Source organism: Danio rerio, chromosome 13, assembly GCF_052040795.2.
Source record: "Danio rerio strain M-AB ecotype USA chromosome 13, GRCz13ab, whole genome shotgun sequence".
Lineage (NCBI taxonomy): Eukaryota > Metazoa > Chordata > Actinopteri > Cypriniformes > Danionidae > Danio > Danio rerio.
The window spans coordinates 31,933,791-31,955,606 of NC_141033.1; the positions used below are offsets into that span (position 1 = coordinate 31,933,791).

The window sequence follows — 21,816 nt, forward strand, 5'->3', positions numbered from 1 at the left end:
AGAAAATAATATTTTATTTTATTGAACTCAGATTTACAAAAACATTTTATTTTATGATCAGTCCCAGATGCTTAATATGTTTATATTTATATATACGTTTAGTAGTTTAGTGTTTATTATGAATGACCATTATAGAGTAAATAGATTTAGGTGTCTTTAACAGTGTTAACACTGTAAATATTTTAGTTTTTATTATTCTTATTTGTTATATGTGATCTATTTTATTTAAGTTTTAGTTATATAACAATTATAATTTTTTTACTTCGTTTTTTTCAGCTAAAAATATACTTTTTAATTAAGAAATGTTTAATGGCATTTGTTTGACTTATCTAACTATCTGACTAAAATTATGTTGGCTTAACAGTTTCACTTGAGGATTTTTTTATTTATTGATTCACTCTATCATATAAATATTATTGTTTTCTGACTAACAAATATGTTAGGTAGCTTATAAAGAATTATTCAATTTATCTATTAAAGTTTATCAAAAATGGATTTTGTAAGCTAACATCAAGTTGGATCAACTTTACTTTACTTTAGAAAATGTGATTTATTTTCAATGATTGACTCAACACGGGCAACGTAGTGGCGCAGTAGGTAGTGCTTTAGCCTCACAGTAAGAAAATCACTGGTTCAAATCTAGGCTGGGTCAGTTGGCATTTCTGTGTGGAGTTTGCATTCGCATGGGTTTCCTTCGGGTTCTCTGTTTTCCCCCACACTCCAAAGACATGCGGAACAGGTGAATTGGGTATGCTAAATTGCCCATAGTGTATGAGTGTGAATGAGTATGTATGGATGTTTCCCAGAGATGGGTTGCGGCTGGAAGGACATCAGCTGCATGAAACATGTGCTGCATAAGTTGGCGGTTCATTCCACTGTGGCAACCCCTGTATTAATAAAGGGACTAAGCCGAAAAGAAAGTGAATAAATGAATAACTCAATACAAGTATATGGTAATTTGTATACATTCTATATCTGTGTTATTTCAGGCTTATCACGTATCCTTCGAGGCCGAGCAGATATGATTACAAAGCGTATGGCGGACTGGGCCCTGGCAGAGTACATGGCATTTGGCTCTTTGTTGAAGGACGGCATTCATGTGAGACTCAGTGGACAAGATGTAGAAAGAGGAACATTTAGGTAAGACGGTCATTACATTTCAATAGAAACCACTTTCAATACTTATTTATTTATTGTCTTTTATAATTTATGGAGCAAAAGGTAAAGAAATTCATCACATGCCATTAAAAGGGATAGTTCACTCAAAATAGAAAACTACCTCATCATTCATTTACTCTTCACTTGTTTTTTCTTCTGTTCAAAACAAGAGAAACAAACAATCTTGCATACTATCTGTATGAATATTTTATTATATATGACGTTTCAGGCCCATGATCTTCATCAGACATATACACAGAACAAACAACATCTTTAAAAATACTAGTTAGTGAACATCATCAATGTGAGCAAATCACAGTGCGTAATACAAATAAGTAACTATGTACCATTCAAAACTCCCTTTGTCTAAAAAAAGGAAGACAGAGAAATAATCATTAAAAAAAATAAAATAGTAAAAAATTTAAAAATAAAAATAGTAAGTAATATTAAGTAATCACTTAATACCCACATCTTTGTTAACCTTGTAAAGTCACTATCCAGAAAAAATGCAAGTATTATTGAAGCAATACCCATATTGCATATAATCAAAGTCCCTTTAAGGCAATTAAATTCTGTCTGAATGGGGAAACATCAAATTCTCCAAAAAGTTCCTGCCAAGCTTACCATTGAATTTTGTATTAGGAATCAGAAATAAAATTAAACAACTACTGTCTCTTTAGCTTAATTTCTAATCATCTAAATCACACAAAATCTGCAGAAACTCATGTCTGGTCTGAGCCCCTCCCCCAGAGTATTGTCAGTCTACGCGCTAGGAGAATGCTAAGAACTTCCAGTAGGCAGCTGATGCGTATAAACAGTCACATTTGGACAGCTTTGAAACAATAGTTTTAATCTATTTTACCTGCTTTTATCATCTTTACACTAATACTGTTGTCGATTAGCGCCACCTCCTGGACTGAGCATTTTAAAAAATGCAATCTAATAGGATGGAAAGCAACTGCTGTGAAGCATTTTCTCCTTGCTGTCAGACGGCATCTTTTGCTTTCAAATACATAACCAACCCAAACAAATGTAATTCACCAAAATGTTTGACACACACACACACATAGCCTGCACTTTCCCGCACTAACACACTGATTTAATAACTGTGACAAAGTAAAAATAGAGGCTAGTGTCATTTTGAAATGACAGATTAACACAAACCGGGGTAAATACAACACACTAAACGAAACAAACGGCTCGCGATTAGAATGAACAGCAAATCAGCCAGCAGAGTATCAGTAACAGACTTTCATTGGTCAGTTTTGTAAATTGCATGACATACCTGGTAAGTTTCATGTCAATAATCTGGTTTGCTCTATAATGCAGTGAAGTGTTGCGTGCGCGTGCATGAGCGTGTGTGCGTGTTTGTGTGTGTGTGTGTTGAAAGCTGCTGAGCTTACAGCTGACAGGCCGGGGAAACACACACACACACACACACACACACACACACACACACACACACACACACTGTATTTCTGATGGCAGACACGTGAACTAGGAGAAAGTTTTTTCTCTCGCGCTTAAACCACATCTGGCAGATTATAATGGCTTTAACATACACCTTTCAAAGTTGTGTGTCACAAAAACACTCCGTAATCCACTTAAAATGCTATTGAAACCCGGAGCGCAAGTTACCTATTGTAAACGAAAGTTCTAACCGTTCTACCAGAAGACGCTGGTCGATATGTCGGCCTCCATACAGCAGCAAAGAAAAAGGTCTACAGCGATTGATGATTGGCTCCTGTACTAGACGGCAGGCTTTATTCGCCATATATTGTAGCAATCGATGATTAGCTCCTGTATTAGTAGGCGGGGCTTTATTCACCATATTGACTGTTACACTTTTTTCCCCTATCAAAGTCACATGTCTTGTGTATTTTGTAGTCTGATATAATGATGCCTCCCAATTTGAAAGATCACAAAACACTCCAACTTATAAAAAACACTTCTGTTAAACACAAAATAACAAAATAATAATTTTGGAAAATGCTGGGACTCATTGACTTCCAAAGTATTTTTGTTTTTCTATGATGGAGTTGTTGGGTTAGCATTCTTTAAATTAGCATTCTTCAAAATATCTTGTTTTGGATTAGTTCACTTTCTAAGCAAAAAATGTTTTATTTTAACTGCAACTGAACTGAAGCAGTTTTAATTTAATAGAATTTCATCAATGTTAAGGTGCTTTGACACAATCTTCATTGTAAAAGCACAATATGAATAAAGATTAGTTGAATTGAATTGGATTGCAAATGCTTTCATCTCAGAGCTAGTGCCAGACAAGCTATTTGTTGTTAAAAAGTACATACATTTAATAAATAAAAAAGACCAATCATTCAGCTTTTAAGGTCCTTATTCCTTGATATATATTTGATATATATATTTTATATATATATTCCTTGATTATATTTTCATTCTGAAGTGAACTAATCCATGAATTCATGAATTGGTATGCTTCACAGTCTTCAGCTGACTACATTTTTGCAACTAAAAATAGGCATGTAAATATTCTCTACCTTATGGTTCCGTTAAAACTCAGATGTCAACTCATTGACAAATGACGTCAGCTTGTCGCGCACAGACGGACTCCTTTGGGAGTGGCGAAGAGACACCCACATGGTGCCGTCACGGTACTGCTTCTGCAGGAAACCCGGTTTATGTCACCCAACAGCAGAATAGAGACACATACTCCCATGTCTGTTCATCCTGTGTGGGGATTTTATGGCTGCCGGATTTGTTTGAAAACAGTCCACACATCAATGAAACTCTGAGCCATTCATTGCAACACAAATAGCATTATTTACTGATTCACTTTACAGTTTTTGACTCTACATTTTCTCTCAATGGGCTCCACCAGACAGTTTTATGCTTTGCGTAGAGCGTAATGAAGGTAAAATGTAAGTGAAAAGCGTCAGCAGAGTGGCTTGTGTGTGTTATGAGCCTTTTTATCAAAGTAGATTGTCTGCTGGTGCATATATTCCCCTTTTTTTCTCCTCATGAAAAGGCTGAGGCAGTGAACATATTGGTATGATTCAGTCTGCTGGTTCTGCTTGTTACTCAGGGAGTTAATGGCTATGAGTAATTGATTCAGTCTACTGTGTTTGGGATTGCACCGAGTACTGTGCTCTGCTCCCTTGATTGATGAAAGCAACACACAGCTGATGCACTGAGGAAACTGTTTACTCCCCTGATTCTCTGTGTTTCCAGAGCTAGCCCACAGAGACAGGACACTTTAGCTTAAAGAGCCACTTTTGATTTACATTTGTGATTAAATGAGCATGGCAGACAGACCCCAATTAGCCTGAACACATTCCTTGTGGTTACATTCTCCATTTCACAACATTATCTAAGAGAGAAGACCTTATTTCTCAAATGTGAATTACCCGGGTTGTTAGGGTAATGCTGTATTTAAAGGTTATGTAATGCGTTTGCACTCGTTGTAAGTTGGGACGGTCTGCACTAGGCATCATTACTGTGATATTTAGAGGACTTTAAACATTGTCTAATCGCGCTGGGTTTGATGTCTGGTTTGAACATTGCATCAGAGTGAGCCAGCAAAACGTATCACATCTCCTGTCTGCAGTCCACTGCCGTCCATGATCTTTCACACTGATAGGACATAAAGAGTTGGAGTATCACAGTTCAACATTAGAGTTAAGGAAAAGGTTCCTCACAATGATTTACATATAAACTAGTGTTGTGCAAAATTCAATATGCTATATCATGCTAAATAATGAGAATTTCAATATGTGATAAATTATTCTAGAAATTGAGCAAATTGACATATGTTTCATATTACTTTAAATAAAGCATCCCTACAATGTAGAGGTTTGCATTTCCGCAGCTGTACCACGGGTGCCGTGGGACCCGACCAGATTTCTTGCGGCAGGGGATTAAGGCCCAATCCCAATTTTATTTTGTGTCATCGAGTGACAGAAAGTTGTGGGACTGCTGTACGGGAGTTATGATTAGGGATTATAGATCGTGAAATTTAGCGGGTATTATTTTAGCGTTTTTTTTCAAAGCATGATGGTAAAACATTAACTCGGTTATAAATATATCAAAACACATGTTTGTTTGTTGTAAAAAATCGTAATAATGACAAAAAAAATTCTAATTTGTTGATCTCCTTACTTCCGGGTGCAGCTGTTGCTGGGGTATTCTGGGATTTTTTTCTTACCCCTTGGTTTCAAGTGTGGTCCTGAAAAGTCTTCGTTTGAAGTGGTGTATACCACTTGCCCTTAGCCCTATGCCTTCAAGCTAAAGAGAATTGGGACACCACTCTCACGGGCACGCATAAAACAAGGGGTAGGGGTAAGGGGAAGGGCTAAGGAGTTGAATTGGGATTGGGCCTAAATTTCCGAACAAAACGCGCTCAGTAACCGGGAGCGGGAGAAAGCTGGCTAATAATATAGCATTTCTGAGATCTGATGTTATTTTGCAACAGCATATCTGTGATTTCTTCATTCTTATTGAGCACCGGTACAGCCAGTGCCCATGACTGTTACCTTGCAGGCACAGAACATCAACATGATGTCATATTGACGTTATACCCCAACATTGTGGGGACGTTGGGTTTTGTTTGGAAATAAAAAAATCAGGTTGACATCAACTCAACCTCTGGCCGACTCCAATGTCCAACCTAAAATCAACCTGAAATCAACCAAATATCAACATCAACATCTTGCATTAGCAATCGGTCAGTTTACTGTTAAGAAACCCACATCAGGCAAGTCTGATGTATGGGAGTCTTTCATGCGTTTTAGATGCAAATGGAAAAAAAAATTACTCTTTGCTGGATGTGATAATACCTCAAAGCAGTAAAGACTGCAGTAAAGACTGGAACCTCAGGTTTTAGGCAGCACTCATGTCTCATCACAAAGGGGCAAACAAAACTGATGTTTAGCCTACAATCCTTCCACAACCAATAGTTTTATCTGTTATCTCTCTCTTTTGGTAGTACCCAGTTTAAACGTGAGATTTTGGAAACCAGATCCAAATTTTGCGGGAATTGTCAGGTTGGGTAGAAAATTATTCTAAGCATGCAGTGAGTGAACAAAGGCTGAATATACATACAGTATTTCAGCATCTATATTGAAATTATTACTGAGCTTTTTTTGTCCATAAAACCAGCATGTCCACCCTGCTTGTTTTTAGAGATAAGCATTGATCAACTCTGGGTATATTTTGAGAACCAATATATGTGTACTCACCTTCTTGCAGTTTTTGTATTCACAAGTCAACTAGAGGGCATCGTGTACATTTTTGACAAGTTCAAATCTCAAAAGGCACTATTTCCCATATGTGCCATTTGACGTGAATTCACCTAAACTGTAGGGATTATTTACAGATTTAACCAAAAAAATGAGCAGTCTGTCAGATGTAGAAGAGCCGGAGTCAGAGATTCAAATAAATAAATTAAGTTTACTGAAGATAAATTGCAGTTTCATCAGCAGAAGCCAGCTTCAACATTCAGATAGCAAAGAGTTAATTGTAAATTCTTCTGAAAATATTAACATCCTTCTGGTGCACATTCAAACTTTGGTCTGCTCTGCCTGTTACGTCTGTCGCAGTTTGCTGTGAGCTACTGAGTAAAACCAATTATGCTGGAAAAGCCATCCATACAAAGGTAAGCAGTCACTGGCATCGCACCGTAGCTTTCTTTTTTCACACAAAATCCAGCTATATGTACCCGTGAGCACATATTTCTTGGTTCTCAAAAATGTAAACCAGGGCACATTTTCCCAATGAGCCTGTGTTGGCATTCGCATATAACTACATTGTCTGATTTGTTGAAAAGTCTTTCACAGGGTGTGCAAGGGTAAGCTTGTACACAACGATACATTTGGATTAAATCACTCATTAAAGCACTCATCAGTTGTGAGTGGATATTTTTTAATGTTTTGAAAGAAAAAAAAACACCAAAGATGAATTTAAGCGAAAAGCTTTTTTTCAATAAATATTTTTATTTATTATGTTGTGTTAGGTTAATTCTGTGATAGCAAAGCTGAAATTTCAGCAGCCATTTTTTTTCAGTTTTCAGTGTCAAATGATCTTTTAGAAGTCATTCGAATGCCCTGATTTCTGTGATTGGGTTAAGGAACATGTTAATGTTAACTGAACATTAACATTAACCATGTTAATGTTAACTGAATGTAACACTAATTAACTTAATTTAATGTTAATGTTAACTTAATGTAACACTAATAAAAGCTTGACATTTTTCTATAGCTGCATTTATTTAATACATTTTATGACTTGCTCTTTCCAGTCACCGTCACCATGTCCTGCATGATCAGGAAGTTGATAAGCGCTTCTGTGTCCCGATGAACCACTTGTGGCAGAACCAGGCTCTCTACACAGTGTGCAACAGCTCATTGTCTGAGTATGGGGTTTTAGGTAAGATGCATCTGTGCTGTTTTTATCTGATATCAATCCAGAATTTGAAACATTCAAGATATTTGTTATTGATAATATCTGAAAAATGACCTCCAAAAATGAGCAGACTGTACAGAACAAACTGCTCTCAATATTCACGGACACATCCTGTTTATACTCTCACCGCCCACTTTTTTAGGTACACCTAACTAGTACCGGGTTGGACCCCATTTTGCCTTCAGAAGTGCCTTAACTCTCCATGGCATAGACTCAACAAGGTGCTAGAAAAATTCCTCAGAGATTTTGGTCCATATTGACATGATAGCGTCACACAGTTGCTGCAGATTTGTCTGCTGCACATCGATGACGTGAATCTCCCGTTCCACCACATTTAAAAGGTGCTTTATTGGATTGAGTTCTGGTGACTGTGGAGGCTATTTGAGTACAGTGAAATCATTGTCATGTTTAAGAAACCAGTCTGAGATGAATTGCACTTGGCGCATTATCCTGCTGAAAGTAGCCATGAAAAAAATGGGTACACTGTGGTCATAAAGGATAGACATGGTCAGCTACAATGCTCAGGAACGCTGTGGCATTGACACAATGCTCATTTGTTACTAATGAACAAGTAAAGTAAAGTGTGCCAAGAAAATATCCCTCACACCATTACACCACCACTACCAACCTGAACTGGTGTGGTCTTCTGCTGCTGTAGCCCATCCGCCTCAAGGTTGGACGGGTTGTGTGTTCAGAGATGCTCTTCCGCATACCTCGGTTGTAGCGAGTGATTATTTGACTTACTGTTGCCTTTCTATCAGCTCAAACCAGTCTGGCCATTCTCCTCTGACCTCTGGCATCAACAAGGCATTTGCGCCCACAGGACTGCCGCTTACTGGATATTTTTCTAGTTTTTGGACCATTCTTTGTAAATCCTAGAGATGGTTGTGTATGCAAATCGCAGTAGATCAGCAGTTTCTGAAATACTCAGACCAGCCTAACTGGCACTAACAACCATGCCTCGATCAAAGTCTCTTAAATCACCTTTCTTCCCCATTCCGATGCTCACTTCATACTGCAGCAAATCATCTTGACCATATCTAGATGCCTAAATGCAGTTGAGTTGCTGCCATGTGATTGGCTGATTAGAAATTTGCATTAACGAAAAGTTGGACAGGTGTACCTAATAAAGTGACCAGTGAGTGTGTGTGTGTGTGTGTGTGTGTGTATCTATATATATAATATATATTAATAATATATCCATTTGTATTGTTTTTTTTTTTATATTTCCTGTGAAGGTAAAAGAGCAAGGAAATTTTACAGTGTTTCTTATAAAATATTTTTTTTTTCTGAAAAAGGTAATTTTTTTGTTTGTTTGGCTGGAATAAAAGCATTTTTTTTAATTCATAAAAACTATTTAGGATCACTGCTAGCCCCCTTTATATATTTTTTCAACTGGCTATAGAACAACCACTTTTGTCTATTAGCTTGGCAAATCACAGAATTTTAACCTTCCAAGGTAACAATATAATCTAGTTAATCCTTTATATTGCACTTATAAATAAATACTAGTGTCTTACAAAATAAGTACAAAAATATGTAGTCATCATGACAAAGAGTACAGAATTACTAATTAAAACTATTGTGTTTAAAATTATGTTGAAAAAAAAAATTTCTTAGTAAGAGTTTTTTTTAGGATTGGTTAAGTTTGTAATCATGTTCAAGGAATAAAACAACTTACCTAAGGTAGATCTTGTTGATGGGTATTTACAAATAAAGTTCAAAGAAAATTGCTACTCCAGAAGTAAATCAATAAAAGTAGAAATGATTAAACCTAAATTCAATGGAAAAAGATGATAAACAAATGTAAGAAATAAATAAGATCCAGACATTGTCTGCGTTGAGAATAATAGTCTACTAAGACTCACATATACAGAAGTCAGATTAAATCGCACTGCTTACTTTTTAAGCTCGCCTTTAATGCTATTGGTGCTCAGCACACATGTATTACTATACAAGAGGTAAAATCTTGTTGCTTTAGCTATACAGTAGCTAATACATTATGCTGACACAAATGTTTTTTTCTTTTCTTTGGCAAACAAAGCTAAAACATACCGCTGACACAAATGTTTTGTAACCTTTTGACATGCTTTTTAAATGTGGAACTTCTGCTTTCCCAGTAGCTAATGTGTAAACCTGGATGGCACTAGGTCATCTGCAAGGAACGTGTTGTAATGAAGAGACATTTCAACTAATTTGCAAAAAAATTATTTTTCTCCCTACTTCCAGTGCTTCCATCAAGTGACAGTTTTGCTGCAGGATCTGTAGCTTGAGATGAGCCATTTTCTTCCTTCATTGCCAGCATTCTGTTGATCAGTTTTAATATGTCTTGCCTGTTGTTGATTAATCCTGTCGAAACTTCCTCTCATTCATTCATTCATATTTTTTTTGGGCCTAGTCCCTTTTTTATCAGGGTCACCACAGCAGAATGAACCGGCAACTATTCCAGCATATGTTTTACACAGTAGATGCCCTTCCAGCCATCTTAGTGTTTTCAGCAGAGGGTTCTTCTGGATTTAGTTTGCCTCAGTTTGTTTTGTTTTTTCATGTCATTCCAGACAGAATGGATAAAGATCAGATCTCTGTGTAGAGCACTGGCTATATGCAGACAAGAATCTCACTTTGGAATTACAATTATTGACAAAAATAAATTGTCAAAAATAATCCTGACATGTGTAACTTTTCATCAGGTTTTGAACTTGGTTTTGCCATGGCGAATCCTAATGCCCTGGTGTGCTGGGAGGCTCAGTTTGGTGACTTTCACAACACAGCTCAGTGCATCATAGACCAGTTCATCTCTGCAGGACAGGCCAAGTGGGTCCGACACAATGGCATTGTTTTACTCTTGCCCCATGGAATGGAGGGAATGGTAAGTCTGCTCATATATATATATAAAAAAATTTTTTTTTAAGGCTTTATATTAATGCCCCTTAAAAACCCTTGTTTTTTTGGGCAATACCAAGGATCGTTAAGTGAACACATAACTTAGAAGTGACTGAACATTATTCAGTGTCCTAATTACTCATGCTGAAAATAATGAAAAAAGGTGTATCACAAATGAGTGGACCGCATGTAACTTGAAAAACTTAAATGACTAAATATTTTTTTTCTTCTGTGAATAACACAGGGCATTAATGCTTACATTTTTGAAGTAATTCATACTGTAATCTGACAAAGTTTATTATAGTCTATATATACTCAAGTAAAAAAATTAAAACGTGAAAAAACCATAGCAAGCAATATACAGATTGCGAGCATATCAACAAAGTCCATGCTGCTAAGACTGACATTGCGTAACTATGATTATAAATAAACACTGGTGAGAAAACTGGTATTTGCAATAGATTTGTTTGTGCAGGCTCTGCAGTTCACCAGAATTATGTTGACAAGTGAGGTGTTAAGAATTGTTCTTAAGTATACACTCACCGGCCACTTTATTAGGTACAGCGGTCCAGCTGCTCATTAGTGCAAATTTCTAATCAGCCAACCACATTGCAGCAACTCAGTGCATTAAGGCATCGTCAAAACGATCTGCTGTAGTTCAAACCGAGCACCAGAATGGGGGAGAAAGGTGATTTAAGTGACTTTGAACGTGGCATGGTTGTTGGTGCCAGATAGGCTGGACTGAGTATTTCAGAAACTGCTGATCTACTGGGATTTTCACACACAACCATGTTTAGGGTTTACAGGGAATGGCCAGCCTGGTTTGAGCTGATAGAAAGGCAACAGTAACTCAAATAACGACTCGTTACAAGCGAGGTATGCAGAAGAGCATCTCTGAACACACAACACATCAAACCTTGTGGCTGATGGGCTAAAGCAGCAGAAAACCACATCGGGTGCTACTTCAGTCAGCTAAAAACAGGAAACTGAGGCTACAAATCACTCAGGCTCATCAAAATTGGACAATTGAAGTTTGGAAAAAACATTTGCCTGGTCTGATAAGTCTTGCTGTGACTTTCGGGTTAGAATTTAGCATAAACAACATGAAAGCATGAATCTAACCTGCCTTGTGTCAATAGTTCAGGCTGGTGGTGGTGATGTAATGGTGTGGGGGATATTTTCTTGGCACATTCTGGGCCTATTAGAACCAAATGAGCGTCAACACCACAGTCTAGCTGAGTATTTTTGCTGTCTACGTATGTCCATCCCTTTATGACCCATCTTCTGATGGCTACTTCCAGCAAGATAATGTGCCATGTCATAAAGAGTTAATCATCTCAGACTGATTTCTTGAACATGACAGTGAGTTCACTGTACTCAAATGGCCTTCAAAGTCACCAGATTTTAATCCAATAGAGCACCGTTTGGTTGTGGCTAAACGGGAGATTCGCATCATGGATGTGCAACCAACAAATCTGCATCAACTGCTATCATGTCAACATGGACCAAAATCTCTGTGGAACATTTCAAGTACCTTGTTGAATCTATGCCATGAACAATTAAGGCAGTTAGGGGGTCCAACCTGGTACTAGTAAGGTGTACCTAATAAAGTTTGCAGAGACTGTATCAGACTATTACTGATATACAGTAAGACTATGAGCCATTCACACACACAAAATAAATAATTGTCTACATGCTTTCTTAGTGAGTTCCCTTTACTTGTTTTTACACATTAGTAATAAAAAATATTATTGCATGAAAATTTTCACGAATATCCCATGTAACTGTAAAAGGCTAATAGTAAATTTACTGCTACAATTAAAAAATAATTGATAAACAGTATGTTTAGATATACTGCATCTCTTTATTAAACTAATATTTTTTCCCAATTTTTTCACTCCGATTTTTAAAATTTTTTTAAAGTTGTAAATACAACAATTATTGAATGATATGTTTAGAGAGAAATATGAATTTAGGTGTTGTTGTTTGAATGTTAATTATTAATCCAGCATGTCACTTTGTAATTGTTAAATTTACCATGAAATTCTACATGAAAATCATTTCTCCAGAATTTTCCCCCACTGTTTGTAAACATACAAGAATCTGTTCCATTTACATACGTAATTTAAAGCACCCAGGACATCAGCATAAATATCATGTAATATTTAACAGCTTATTTTCTCTGATTTGCCCAGTGAAACCCAGTGTTATTTTTAGAATCTGTTATGTACTGTAGATAACAACAGCCCATACAGATCACTGAATCTAATGATGTAAAAGACTGGCTAAACTCCTTTTGTTTCTTTTTACTCAAAGGCAGAATAGCAGTACTAAGATCAATAATGATGACTCAAGTTTGGTGTAAGCCGATAAATGAGGCTATAATTCTTCAGCTCAGTGTGCCGTTTGATAGAGCTCCTCTCATTAGCGCTGGTGTGTGTGTGTGTGTGTTTGCACTAATGAACAGGGCCCGGAGCACTCGTCAGCACGGCCTGAACGCTTCCTGCAGATGAGCAAAGATGACCCCGATCGCTATCCGGTGAGTGGTCCTTCCTGCAATGCCTCATGCTGATGGCCACAGGTAGTTGGAAACGGACACACTTCACTGATTGCCAATTTGTTTGATGCTTAATATAGTTCTTGTTGATACTGCTTTCCTGTTTAGTCCAGCAGTGTCAGTCGCAGTGGCAGGGCATCATGAATAAACACATTCAGGGGTACAGGGATAGTAGTTACAGCTCTGATCAGTATTTAGAAGATGTAATCATTAAACAGGGAAAAGGCCAAACCAGACAGGAATTAGTTAATGGCAGGGTTATTATTTTTAACTAAAAGTAAATACTAATACTATGTATGCAGTGGTGTAAGTGTTTGTACCATTCATTCATTCATTCATTCATTCATTCATTCATTCATTCATTCGTTTATTCGTTCATTAATTAATTTATTCATTTATTCATTCATGGAATAAAAGTAACACCAAATTTCAGAAAAAGACATCAGACCAGTAGTAAAATGTGGTGATGGTCTGGGGCTGTTTTGCTTATTCAGGACCTGGAAGACTTAATAAATGGAACCATGAATTCTGCCAAGTACCAAAATATTCTGAAGAAGAATGTCCAGTCATCTGTTAATGACCTCAAGCTGAAAAAAACTCTGGTTCTGCAACAGAACAATGATCCAAAGCACACCAGCAAGTCCACTTCTAAATGGCTGTAGAAAAACTCAATGATTCTGGAGCAAGATGTTGCAGAGGCCTAGTCAAAGTCCTGATCCGAATTCAATTAGGATGTTGTGGCATGACATTAAAAAGGCGACCCCAGCTAGAAAACCCTGCAATGGGGCTGAATTACAACAGTTTTGCAAAGATGAGAGGGCCAAACTTCCTTCATAGCATTCTAACAGCGTCATTGCAAGTTATCATAAAACACTTGATTGCAGTTGCTGCTGCTAAGAGTGGCTCAACCAGTAATTAGATTTAGAAGGTGAACAATTCGGATTTATACCTTCCAATCCATCTCAGCATGATTTATCCTTTTTCTTATTATCTTGTTTCTCAATATTTTTATTAAATATAATTACTTGATTATTTGAATGAGTATTTAACTTTGAATTAAATAAGTTAACACATTGCTTAATATAAGAATGTTCAGTGCATTTGCCGGTCTCTTTATAACTATTTTCAGAAACCACCAAACTAGGTCAGAGGTCACAGAGACCTTGATTGGAACTGAGGGCTGTGGACTGGAAGCAACTTTCTCTATTGTTATTTCTATAAGTTAATACGATCTAAAATGTCTAAAAGTGATTTTGCTATTTTTACGGTTAATTCTTTTAAAGTGATTTTACTGTTTTTACGGTTAATTCTTTTAAAGTGATTCTTATTTTTATGTAGATAGAAACTGTGTGTAGTGAGGATATTGTAGCAGACTGTTGATGGAAACAGTCTTGAACCAGTTTGATAACACAGCTGAACGTACAAGAAACAATCCTTGAGTTTCCTACCCCAGATGGTCTCTTGCGTCTATTGTGTCTTTGGTTTAGCAGTTCACAGGTCTGGAGTCAGCTCTAAAACAGTCTAGTGGATGTCTGATGTTTATGCTTAAGATATTGTTCAGAATATATGCACAAACCCCACATGAAATTTTTCCTAGTTTATCTGTGTTTTAACTAATCAGGTTAGATCACCTATATGTACAACGCAGTTAATGACGTTATGTGAGAGTATAATTGTTATTGATTGGTGATTGTAAGCAGAGCGGCCTAGGAACTCATTGCGAGTGTTGAAGCTGGCTTCTGCTGATGAAACTGCAAACTATCTTCACTAAACTTGATTTTTTCATTTAAATCTCTGACTCCGGCTCTTTTTCATCTGACAGACTGCTCATTGTTTGGGGTAAACTGTATACCATCCCTACAAAGGCAAACACCTTTTTTACACAGGGTTACATAGTTTGTATTTTGTTTTCCCATAATAATAAAAACTTTCAAAACCACTATTTGTATTTTAGTAATTTGGTAAAATAATTACATTTATCAATAACCGTGTTTGTGTAAAACATTATTTTTGTTAATCTGTAAACTGATTACATTGTCTTTAATAAAAAAAAATCTGTTATTTACACCACAAAAAACTTGCCATGTTTGCAGAATGGTTAAATTAATTTTTAAACATTATTATTATAAATTCAAAAAAGAGTTGAAATTGTTATTTGTTAAAATAACCCTGATTTATAACCACGACTATCAAAAAGAAAAAAAAACCTCTAAATTACAACATTTTTTAATTTATTTATTTATATATATATATATATATATATATATATATATATATATATATATATATATATATATATATATATATATATATATTATTTTGTAAGAAATGTTTTAGAGCTTTAGGAAGGGGTTGCAAATAAACTCCTATGTTAAGGTACGGTTTGCTATTTTGGTACCTTTGGCAGTGAAAATTGAGATAAACGCACACTGTACTTTACTTTAAAATAGGCCATTATTTCATATAATTATAAAATATAAAGTATCAATGTGTCATTTATTTATTTATTTTGTGCAAATTAATCATGGTTTTGCTACATTACCCATAGTTTAACCATGGTATTTGTCGTATAACTGTAGCTATACAAATGGTAATCAATAGACTTTAAAGCATGGTTACTACATAAATAAAACCATGCTTAATTTTCATAAGGTACATTTTGTTTTCACTTTGACACATTATATATTTTTTTAACCTGATATTAATGAATCATTTTAATGAGCTGTGTTTTATTTACCACATTTAAGGAATACACTGGAGACTTTGAGGTCCAGCAGCTCTATGACTGTAATTGGATTGTGGTCAATTGCTCAACACCTGCCAGCTACTTCCATGTGCTTAGGAGGCAAATATTATTACCATTCAGGAAGCCAGTAAGACAAAACTTGCTCCTTTCTGTGTGTTTACAGCAAATCATTCTCAATGTACTTTGTGCATTAATTATTCTCTTCTTGCATATCTGTTACTTTGCAAATTTGAAACTGTACACATTGTGAATTGTAGTAGAGGTTTAGACTGGAGCTGTAAGATAAATGACACACAGGTGCTGTGATGTAGATAGACTTTATAAACTGAAGTCTTAACTTCATAACTTTATGTGAAAGTTTAACACATCCCAACGCTCTTTTGCTTCTGTGCCACTGCATTTGTTTAAAGTGATTCCCTGTTGTGGAGAAGTGCAGAGGTTTGTGGAGCATGAGAAAATCTCTTCCTGAGCAAATTAAACTGTGAGCGTCTGGGGATGCTGTTGTTTGTTTTGTATGAAAGTGCTCTTAATTTACTGTTTTGCTTGGTTTCACAGCTGGGTTTTTAGCAATATTTTGACTTAGACTGAAGTTTTAAACTTCCTAAATGCATCTTTAAATCAAATACAGTTAGTCTTTGTTTGACTGAACATATTTTTTTTTCTTTTCTTTTTTTAGCTGATCATTTTTACACCAAAGTCTTTACTGAGGCTGCCTGAGGCCCGCTCCAGTTTTGATGAAATGGTCACAGGTATAATATTCTTGTACAAAATCACTGTAACACTTTAAATCAGCACTTTAGAATTTCTGACTCTGACGCAGCTCCATTGTTAAAGACAATCAAACAATTGTAAAAGCCCTCAAGATATTTCTGCTCATTTTCCAACATTTTTATTTACAGAGTTCCCACTGCCCCACTGAAAATGTATTCATTTTTACTCTCCATCAAGTGTTTCAAACCTTTAATTGTTTCTTTCTTTTGTTGAACAAAAAAGAAGATATTTTGAAGAAAGCTGAAAACCTGTAACCATTGATTTCCATAGTAGAAAAACAAATACTATAGAAGTCCATAGTTACAGGTTTCCAACATTTTTCTAGAGAATGAAATACAGAAAGGGTTGAAACAAACTCCTTTACCATAAAATAGAGTAGGAGCCCCATATTTACAGTTAAAATAACTTTAAAATAATACTTAAACATAATTTTCAAACCTAAATACATCATTATTTATATCATTATTTTGATTAAAAATGTTTAATAACAACATTTGCTTGAAGTAATTGAATAATTATTTCATTTGCAGTTACATAAGCAATTTTTAATGTAAATGTTTTTGAGGTTTAACACTTTATTTAATAAAAAAAAGCATATTGCTACTCTGTTGTTAATTATTTTTTATGTATAATAATTTATCCAATTTCCATGTTTTTCCCAAGACTAGAAATAAATTTCAGTTTTCAAAATTGTTAAACTTCTTATATATTTCAGCTATATGGAAACCAAAGTTCTTGGATGTAAAATTATTGGATATTAAAAGGATAACTTAAAATAAGAAACATAAAAAAACAAGTTTTAAAAACTTCTTAAGCTTGTTTTCAACCACACTGTGTATGATTTTAGATCATATTGCCATGACCCCCTGATTGAAAACAATGGCTTTAAACTGTTCCCAACTTTGGTGGATAAAATTTCTAACTTTCTCTTTGCAGGGACAAAATTTATCAGGGTAATTCCAGATGATGGCCCTGCATCCAAAAACCCTGAAAAGGTCAAAAGGGTCATCTTCTGCACTGGAAAGGTGTACTATGAGCTAGCCAAAGAAAGAAAACAGCTGAAGTTGGAAGAGAATGTTGCAATAGTCCGACTGGAGCAGGTCGCCATAATAGTTTCTTTATTTTAAGTACAATTGCACAGAAAAAAAAATTACTTTCTTTGTCAGAAACATCAAATACATTTTTTTTTTATCTTAGATATCGCCATTCCCTTTTGACCTCATCAAGGCTGAGGTTGAGAAGTACAGCAATGCTGAACTCATATGGTGTCAGGAGGAGCACAAGAACATGGGCTACTATGATTACATAAGGCCACGTTTCCTCACAGTCCAACCAAAGAATCCAATATGGTAAGTGTCTTTTGGAGATAAATGTTTGAGCCACTTAAACAAAAGTACAGTGGAGATCAAACTCAGGTCAGTGTTATGTCTTGTTTGAGATTATCCTAACATGATTAAAAGAGCATATATTTTAAAGGACAGTTTAATTTGTTTGGGTCTGATGGGAAACATTGTGCTCTATTTTAATTTAAGTGCATACAGTAGCACACATAATCTCAGAGTGTGTCAAAATCTGAACTTTTGCTGGTTTACAGGGATAGTTCACTCAAAAACTGAATGTTTTATATGTTATGAACTTTTGTGCTAAACAAGTCACGTTATTGATGATAATACAGTCCCTTACTGCATTGACAATAAGACAAATGAGCACCAACTCACACTAAATATTAGGCTTATGCTAGTTTTGTAAAATAAAATAAGAAAACAATGTTATGAAATATGACAAGAAGATGCTGCGCTGCCAGACACGTGTATTATTTTCGGCTAAGTGAATGAGTCGTTCACAACAGGGATTCCTTGACAAACGAATCGCTCCCTCCATCAGAATGAGAAGTGAAAACAGGAGAGGGGCTGTGTTTCAGGACTCGGATTAGATCAAATTAAACAGGGAGGGAGGATAATACACTTCCATGCACACAAACATGTTTGTTGGCAATGCCCGTGCGGTCACATCTATCAATGTGGAAAAGTGATGTAAATAATAATTTTCGCAATTAAAAAACTCCTCTGCATCTTGGTCCCGTATTCATTTCAAAGAAACGCTACCCTGTACTAAAATGGCGGCTCTGTTGACGCATTCGTTCTAATAGACAACAGCAGAGTAGGCGACATCTAATTTATACATCTATGGTGTGTCCTACCACTGCAAATGTGCTAAAGTCATTTAAGTCTACTCTAAACTTCAGACTTGTTAGCTGTAATATTTCTTGTTGCTAGAGTCTTTGCTGTTTGCTAATTTCAATGACCATGTTTTCCACAAAATAAAGCATTTTTGATGCAGTGGCTTATTATTTTGTAAAACATTAATTCAATACGAATGATATAGTTAGTACAGGTTTTGATTTTGTAATTAAGAATTACCTATAACATTATGTTTGGAAAGATCAGGTGTTTTTAGTTTTGATCTCCACTGTATAATATGCACCAAAGTAAAAATATTTACACTCACTTTTAGGTATGTTGGCCGTGACCCTGCTGCAGCCCCAGCCACAGGAAACAAGTTCACACATCTGGCTGAGCTCAAGAGGTTTTTGGACACTGCATTTAACCTCGAGGCTTTCCAGGACAAGAGTTTTTGATGCTGTTGTGTCAGGTGTGAAAATCAGCCCTTAAGATAGAACAGGTATCACTGCTCTGTTGATTAGATAAGGTCATTTTCATGAGATATCCATGTTGCCAATGTATGTAAGATTACAATTACATTGATAAATAGAACACAAGACAGCAAAGAGAATTGTATGTACTCATTCAGATTTATTTGTAGATTTGCACCAGAAATCCTTTATCTGTCTTTAAGTAATCAGTATTTTTATTTTTTTTTTACAAATTGTCTTCCATAACTGTCACACTTGGCTTCATCCTGAGACATCAGACAGATGGCATCTAGACAAGTAACGTTATTCTCCGTGGTAGTCCTGATATTCTCTGTAGCTTCCACAAAATATGCTTTATTTTAGACTTTAGGGTTTTAGTGACATTTAAGACTTGTGGGAACGAGGACATTCATAACGTCAACATGTCTGTGACAACTTTGAAATGCTAGTATACACACTGGGAAACAATTAAACGTAAGCTACAAAGCAATTAATTACACAACCCATCTGATAAGCACAAACATCTGAAGCAATATCGTTCTGTTTAATCTTAATGCAGTCAAACTGCTTTTCTATAGAAATTTAGCAACATTTGGTAATGCTATATTATATCACTCTGTGGCTGGATGCTCACACATAGTGAAACCTTGATATTCACACTAGCTGAACTAAATAGCGGTAAACTGTACTTTACACATACTGTGTGGTAGGTTATTCATGTGACACTTGGAATAGGGAATTTAATGTAAAAAAATAGATTTGGTTTTAGTATATTATAAACAGGACATTGCTCATGGGAGAAAAAGATCGCTGTGATAGATTGTGATGAACGATAGATGTTTTTCAGCAATAATGCAATAAACTGTGTCACTGACAAACGATGGATGTTTGCGTGGTTATATCATTTGTCATATACCTGTGCACATATACAAGCAGTCTTCTCACAGACAGTGTGCTGCCTTCATATGTACATAGGACCCTACGATAGTACTCATTTCATGGATGCTTTAAAATGCTGTCTAGTTATTTGGCTCACTTTAATTTTAAACATGGTTGAAATAGTACCTTACAACTAGAGGGCACAGTTTAAAGGGAAGCAGTTTGAACAGAAATGTGTAGGAATAGTACATATTGTACACAGCCATACTAGAGTGGCATAAACACATCAAGTCTTTTTCCAAATGCCAGCAATTTTGAGGCCAACTGCACCGTGACATTGTTATCAACACCCCGATATTGATTGACAAGTGCCTATTACTATGTGTCAGTATTGGCAAACAGCATAATGTAATTGTACAGTATAATGCGTAATGTTTTTGTGTGATGCCAAGTATCCCTTATCTTTTGAAGTAGATATGCCCGAACAGAGGGTGGAGAGAACAAGCTCATTTGCATTCAAGGGCAAAAACTTTTTTGTCGCAATTGCGAAATTGTAACTTATTCATATTTTTCTTTTTTACCTAAATTATAAGGTTAACATCTTTTCACAGCATTGTGAATTACCGTATAAGTGATATATCAGTATACAGTATAACTGAATTCATCAGATTTTTTGATACAGCTCTGACTTTTTCGCAAATGTGATAAATATAATAAGAATTTTTTTTTTCTCAGAACGGCGTGAAATAAAATTTGAATTGTGAGAAATACAATCTGAATTGCTTTCTCTGTGACTTTTTTTTCACAGAATCATAAAAAAATTAGTTTACAGTATGAGATCAAAACTGCATGATATAAAATTTCAGATCTCTTGAGAAATAAAATACTAAAACTTATTCTACAATAAAATAATTTATGACTAATTTATCCGAATTGCAAGATATAAACTCTGAATCACAAATTGTGTGAGAATGAAACTCATAATTACAGTTGCTTTTTATTCCTCCAAAACGGTCCTTTATGGTATACAGTGTATACCGTTCAGTATTCGGCAATAGAAGTCTATGCTATTGCTAACTTTAATTTGAAACGGGTACGGTGTTCAGTACGCCTCCCTCACCGCGTCAATGGCCTCCTGGCACAGCGGATCAAGGCGTCCATCACCCCCTATGAACAAATGAGTTTGACATCATCACATCTCTTATCACCCAGAAATGCAGAGGTTTCCGAATGCTGACGCAATTTACCAAATACAAGGTCAGTGATGTTGCATGTATACACGCGCTCTCCATTCACAATGAGCTCAACTGTATTCCAGTCATCTGTTTTCTCGAGGACATACCGGTGACCGTCGCCTTTGAGCACCGCTGAAGTGAAGGGGAAAGGCAAAATACACTTAGTTTCTGTCAGAGTCCAGTTATTGTGATTAAAAACTAACTTTTTGGGGGAAAATGTAACAAAGCTTTCGACAAGATTACCTTGTAAGCCGTCCAGGCGAAACGTTCTGTGATCGACAATTCCACACGAATCGTATGGACCGTACCTTATTGTTACTATTGAATTAGTTGGCATAATTATAAATAACAGACTATTACAAATCCCTCCGAATGTCACAATACAAGGCTGTCAACACTGCATTTTTGTGTACACCACTCTCCATAGTAACCAATGGGAGGATTGAAACATGTAAACAGGAAGCTGGAAATAGTGCATCAGGCAAGTATGTTTTTATAT

At 35.8% G+C, this 21,816-nt stretch overlaps 3 protein-coding genes across 14 annotated transcripts in view; 2 read left to right on the top strand and 1 right to left on the bottom strand.

Annotated features, from left to right (window-relative positions):
- Positions 1-20,081, top strand: part of ogdhl (oxoglutarate dehydrogenase L) — a 51,381-nt gene extending 31,300 nt beyond the window's left edge. Inside the window, exons 15-23 of one of the 2 annotated variants that reach the window (XM_087279468.1) lie at positions 990-1,140; positions 7,430-7,557; positions 10,284-10,462; positions 12,944-13,015; positions 15,781-15,906; positions 16,456-16,528; positions 17,487-17,650; positions 17,748-17,899; positions 19,065-20,081. In XM_087279468.1, the coding sequence (XP_087135594.1) occupies positions 990-1,140; positions 7,430-7,557; positions 10,284-10,462; positions 12,944-13,015; positions 15,781-15,906; positions 16,456-16,528; positions 17,487-17,650; positions 17,748-17,899; positions 19,065-19,188 (1,169 nt within the window). In that variant the 3' untranslated portion in view covers positions 19,189-20,081. Of the gene's footprint in view, positions 1-909; positions 1,141-7,429; positions 7,558-10,283; positions 10,463-12,943; positions 13,016-15,780; positions 15,907-16,455; positions 16,529-17,486; positions 17,651-17,747; positions 17,900-19,064 lie in introns of those variants that run through there. The other variant, XR_015506003.1, reaches the window with a different exon arrangement.
- Positions 19,422-21,738, bottom strand: zgc:153142. The gene is given in 3 exon segments (NM_001077339.1): positions 19,422-21,249; positions 21,330-21,449; positions 21,561-21,738. Coding segments are annotated over 3 exon segments (279 nt in total). The 5' UTR covers positions 21,655-21,738; the 3' UTR covers positions 19,422-21,184.
- Positions 21,112-21,816, top strand: part of lrit1a (leucine-rich repeat, immunoglobulin-like and transmembrane domains 1a) — a 61,826-nt gene continuing 61,121 nt past the window's right edge. For 2 of the 11 annotated variants that reach the window (XR_015505143.1, XM_087277945.1), the window contains exon 1: positions 21,112-21,339. The gene's annotated coding sequence lies outside the window, so the exon portion shown is untranslated. Of the gene's footprint in view, positions 21,340-21,361; positions 21,799-21,816 lie in introns of those variants that run through there. The other 9 variants (XR_015505139.1, XM_087277950.1, XM_087277953.1 and 6 more) reach the window with 8 other exon arrangements.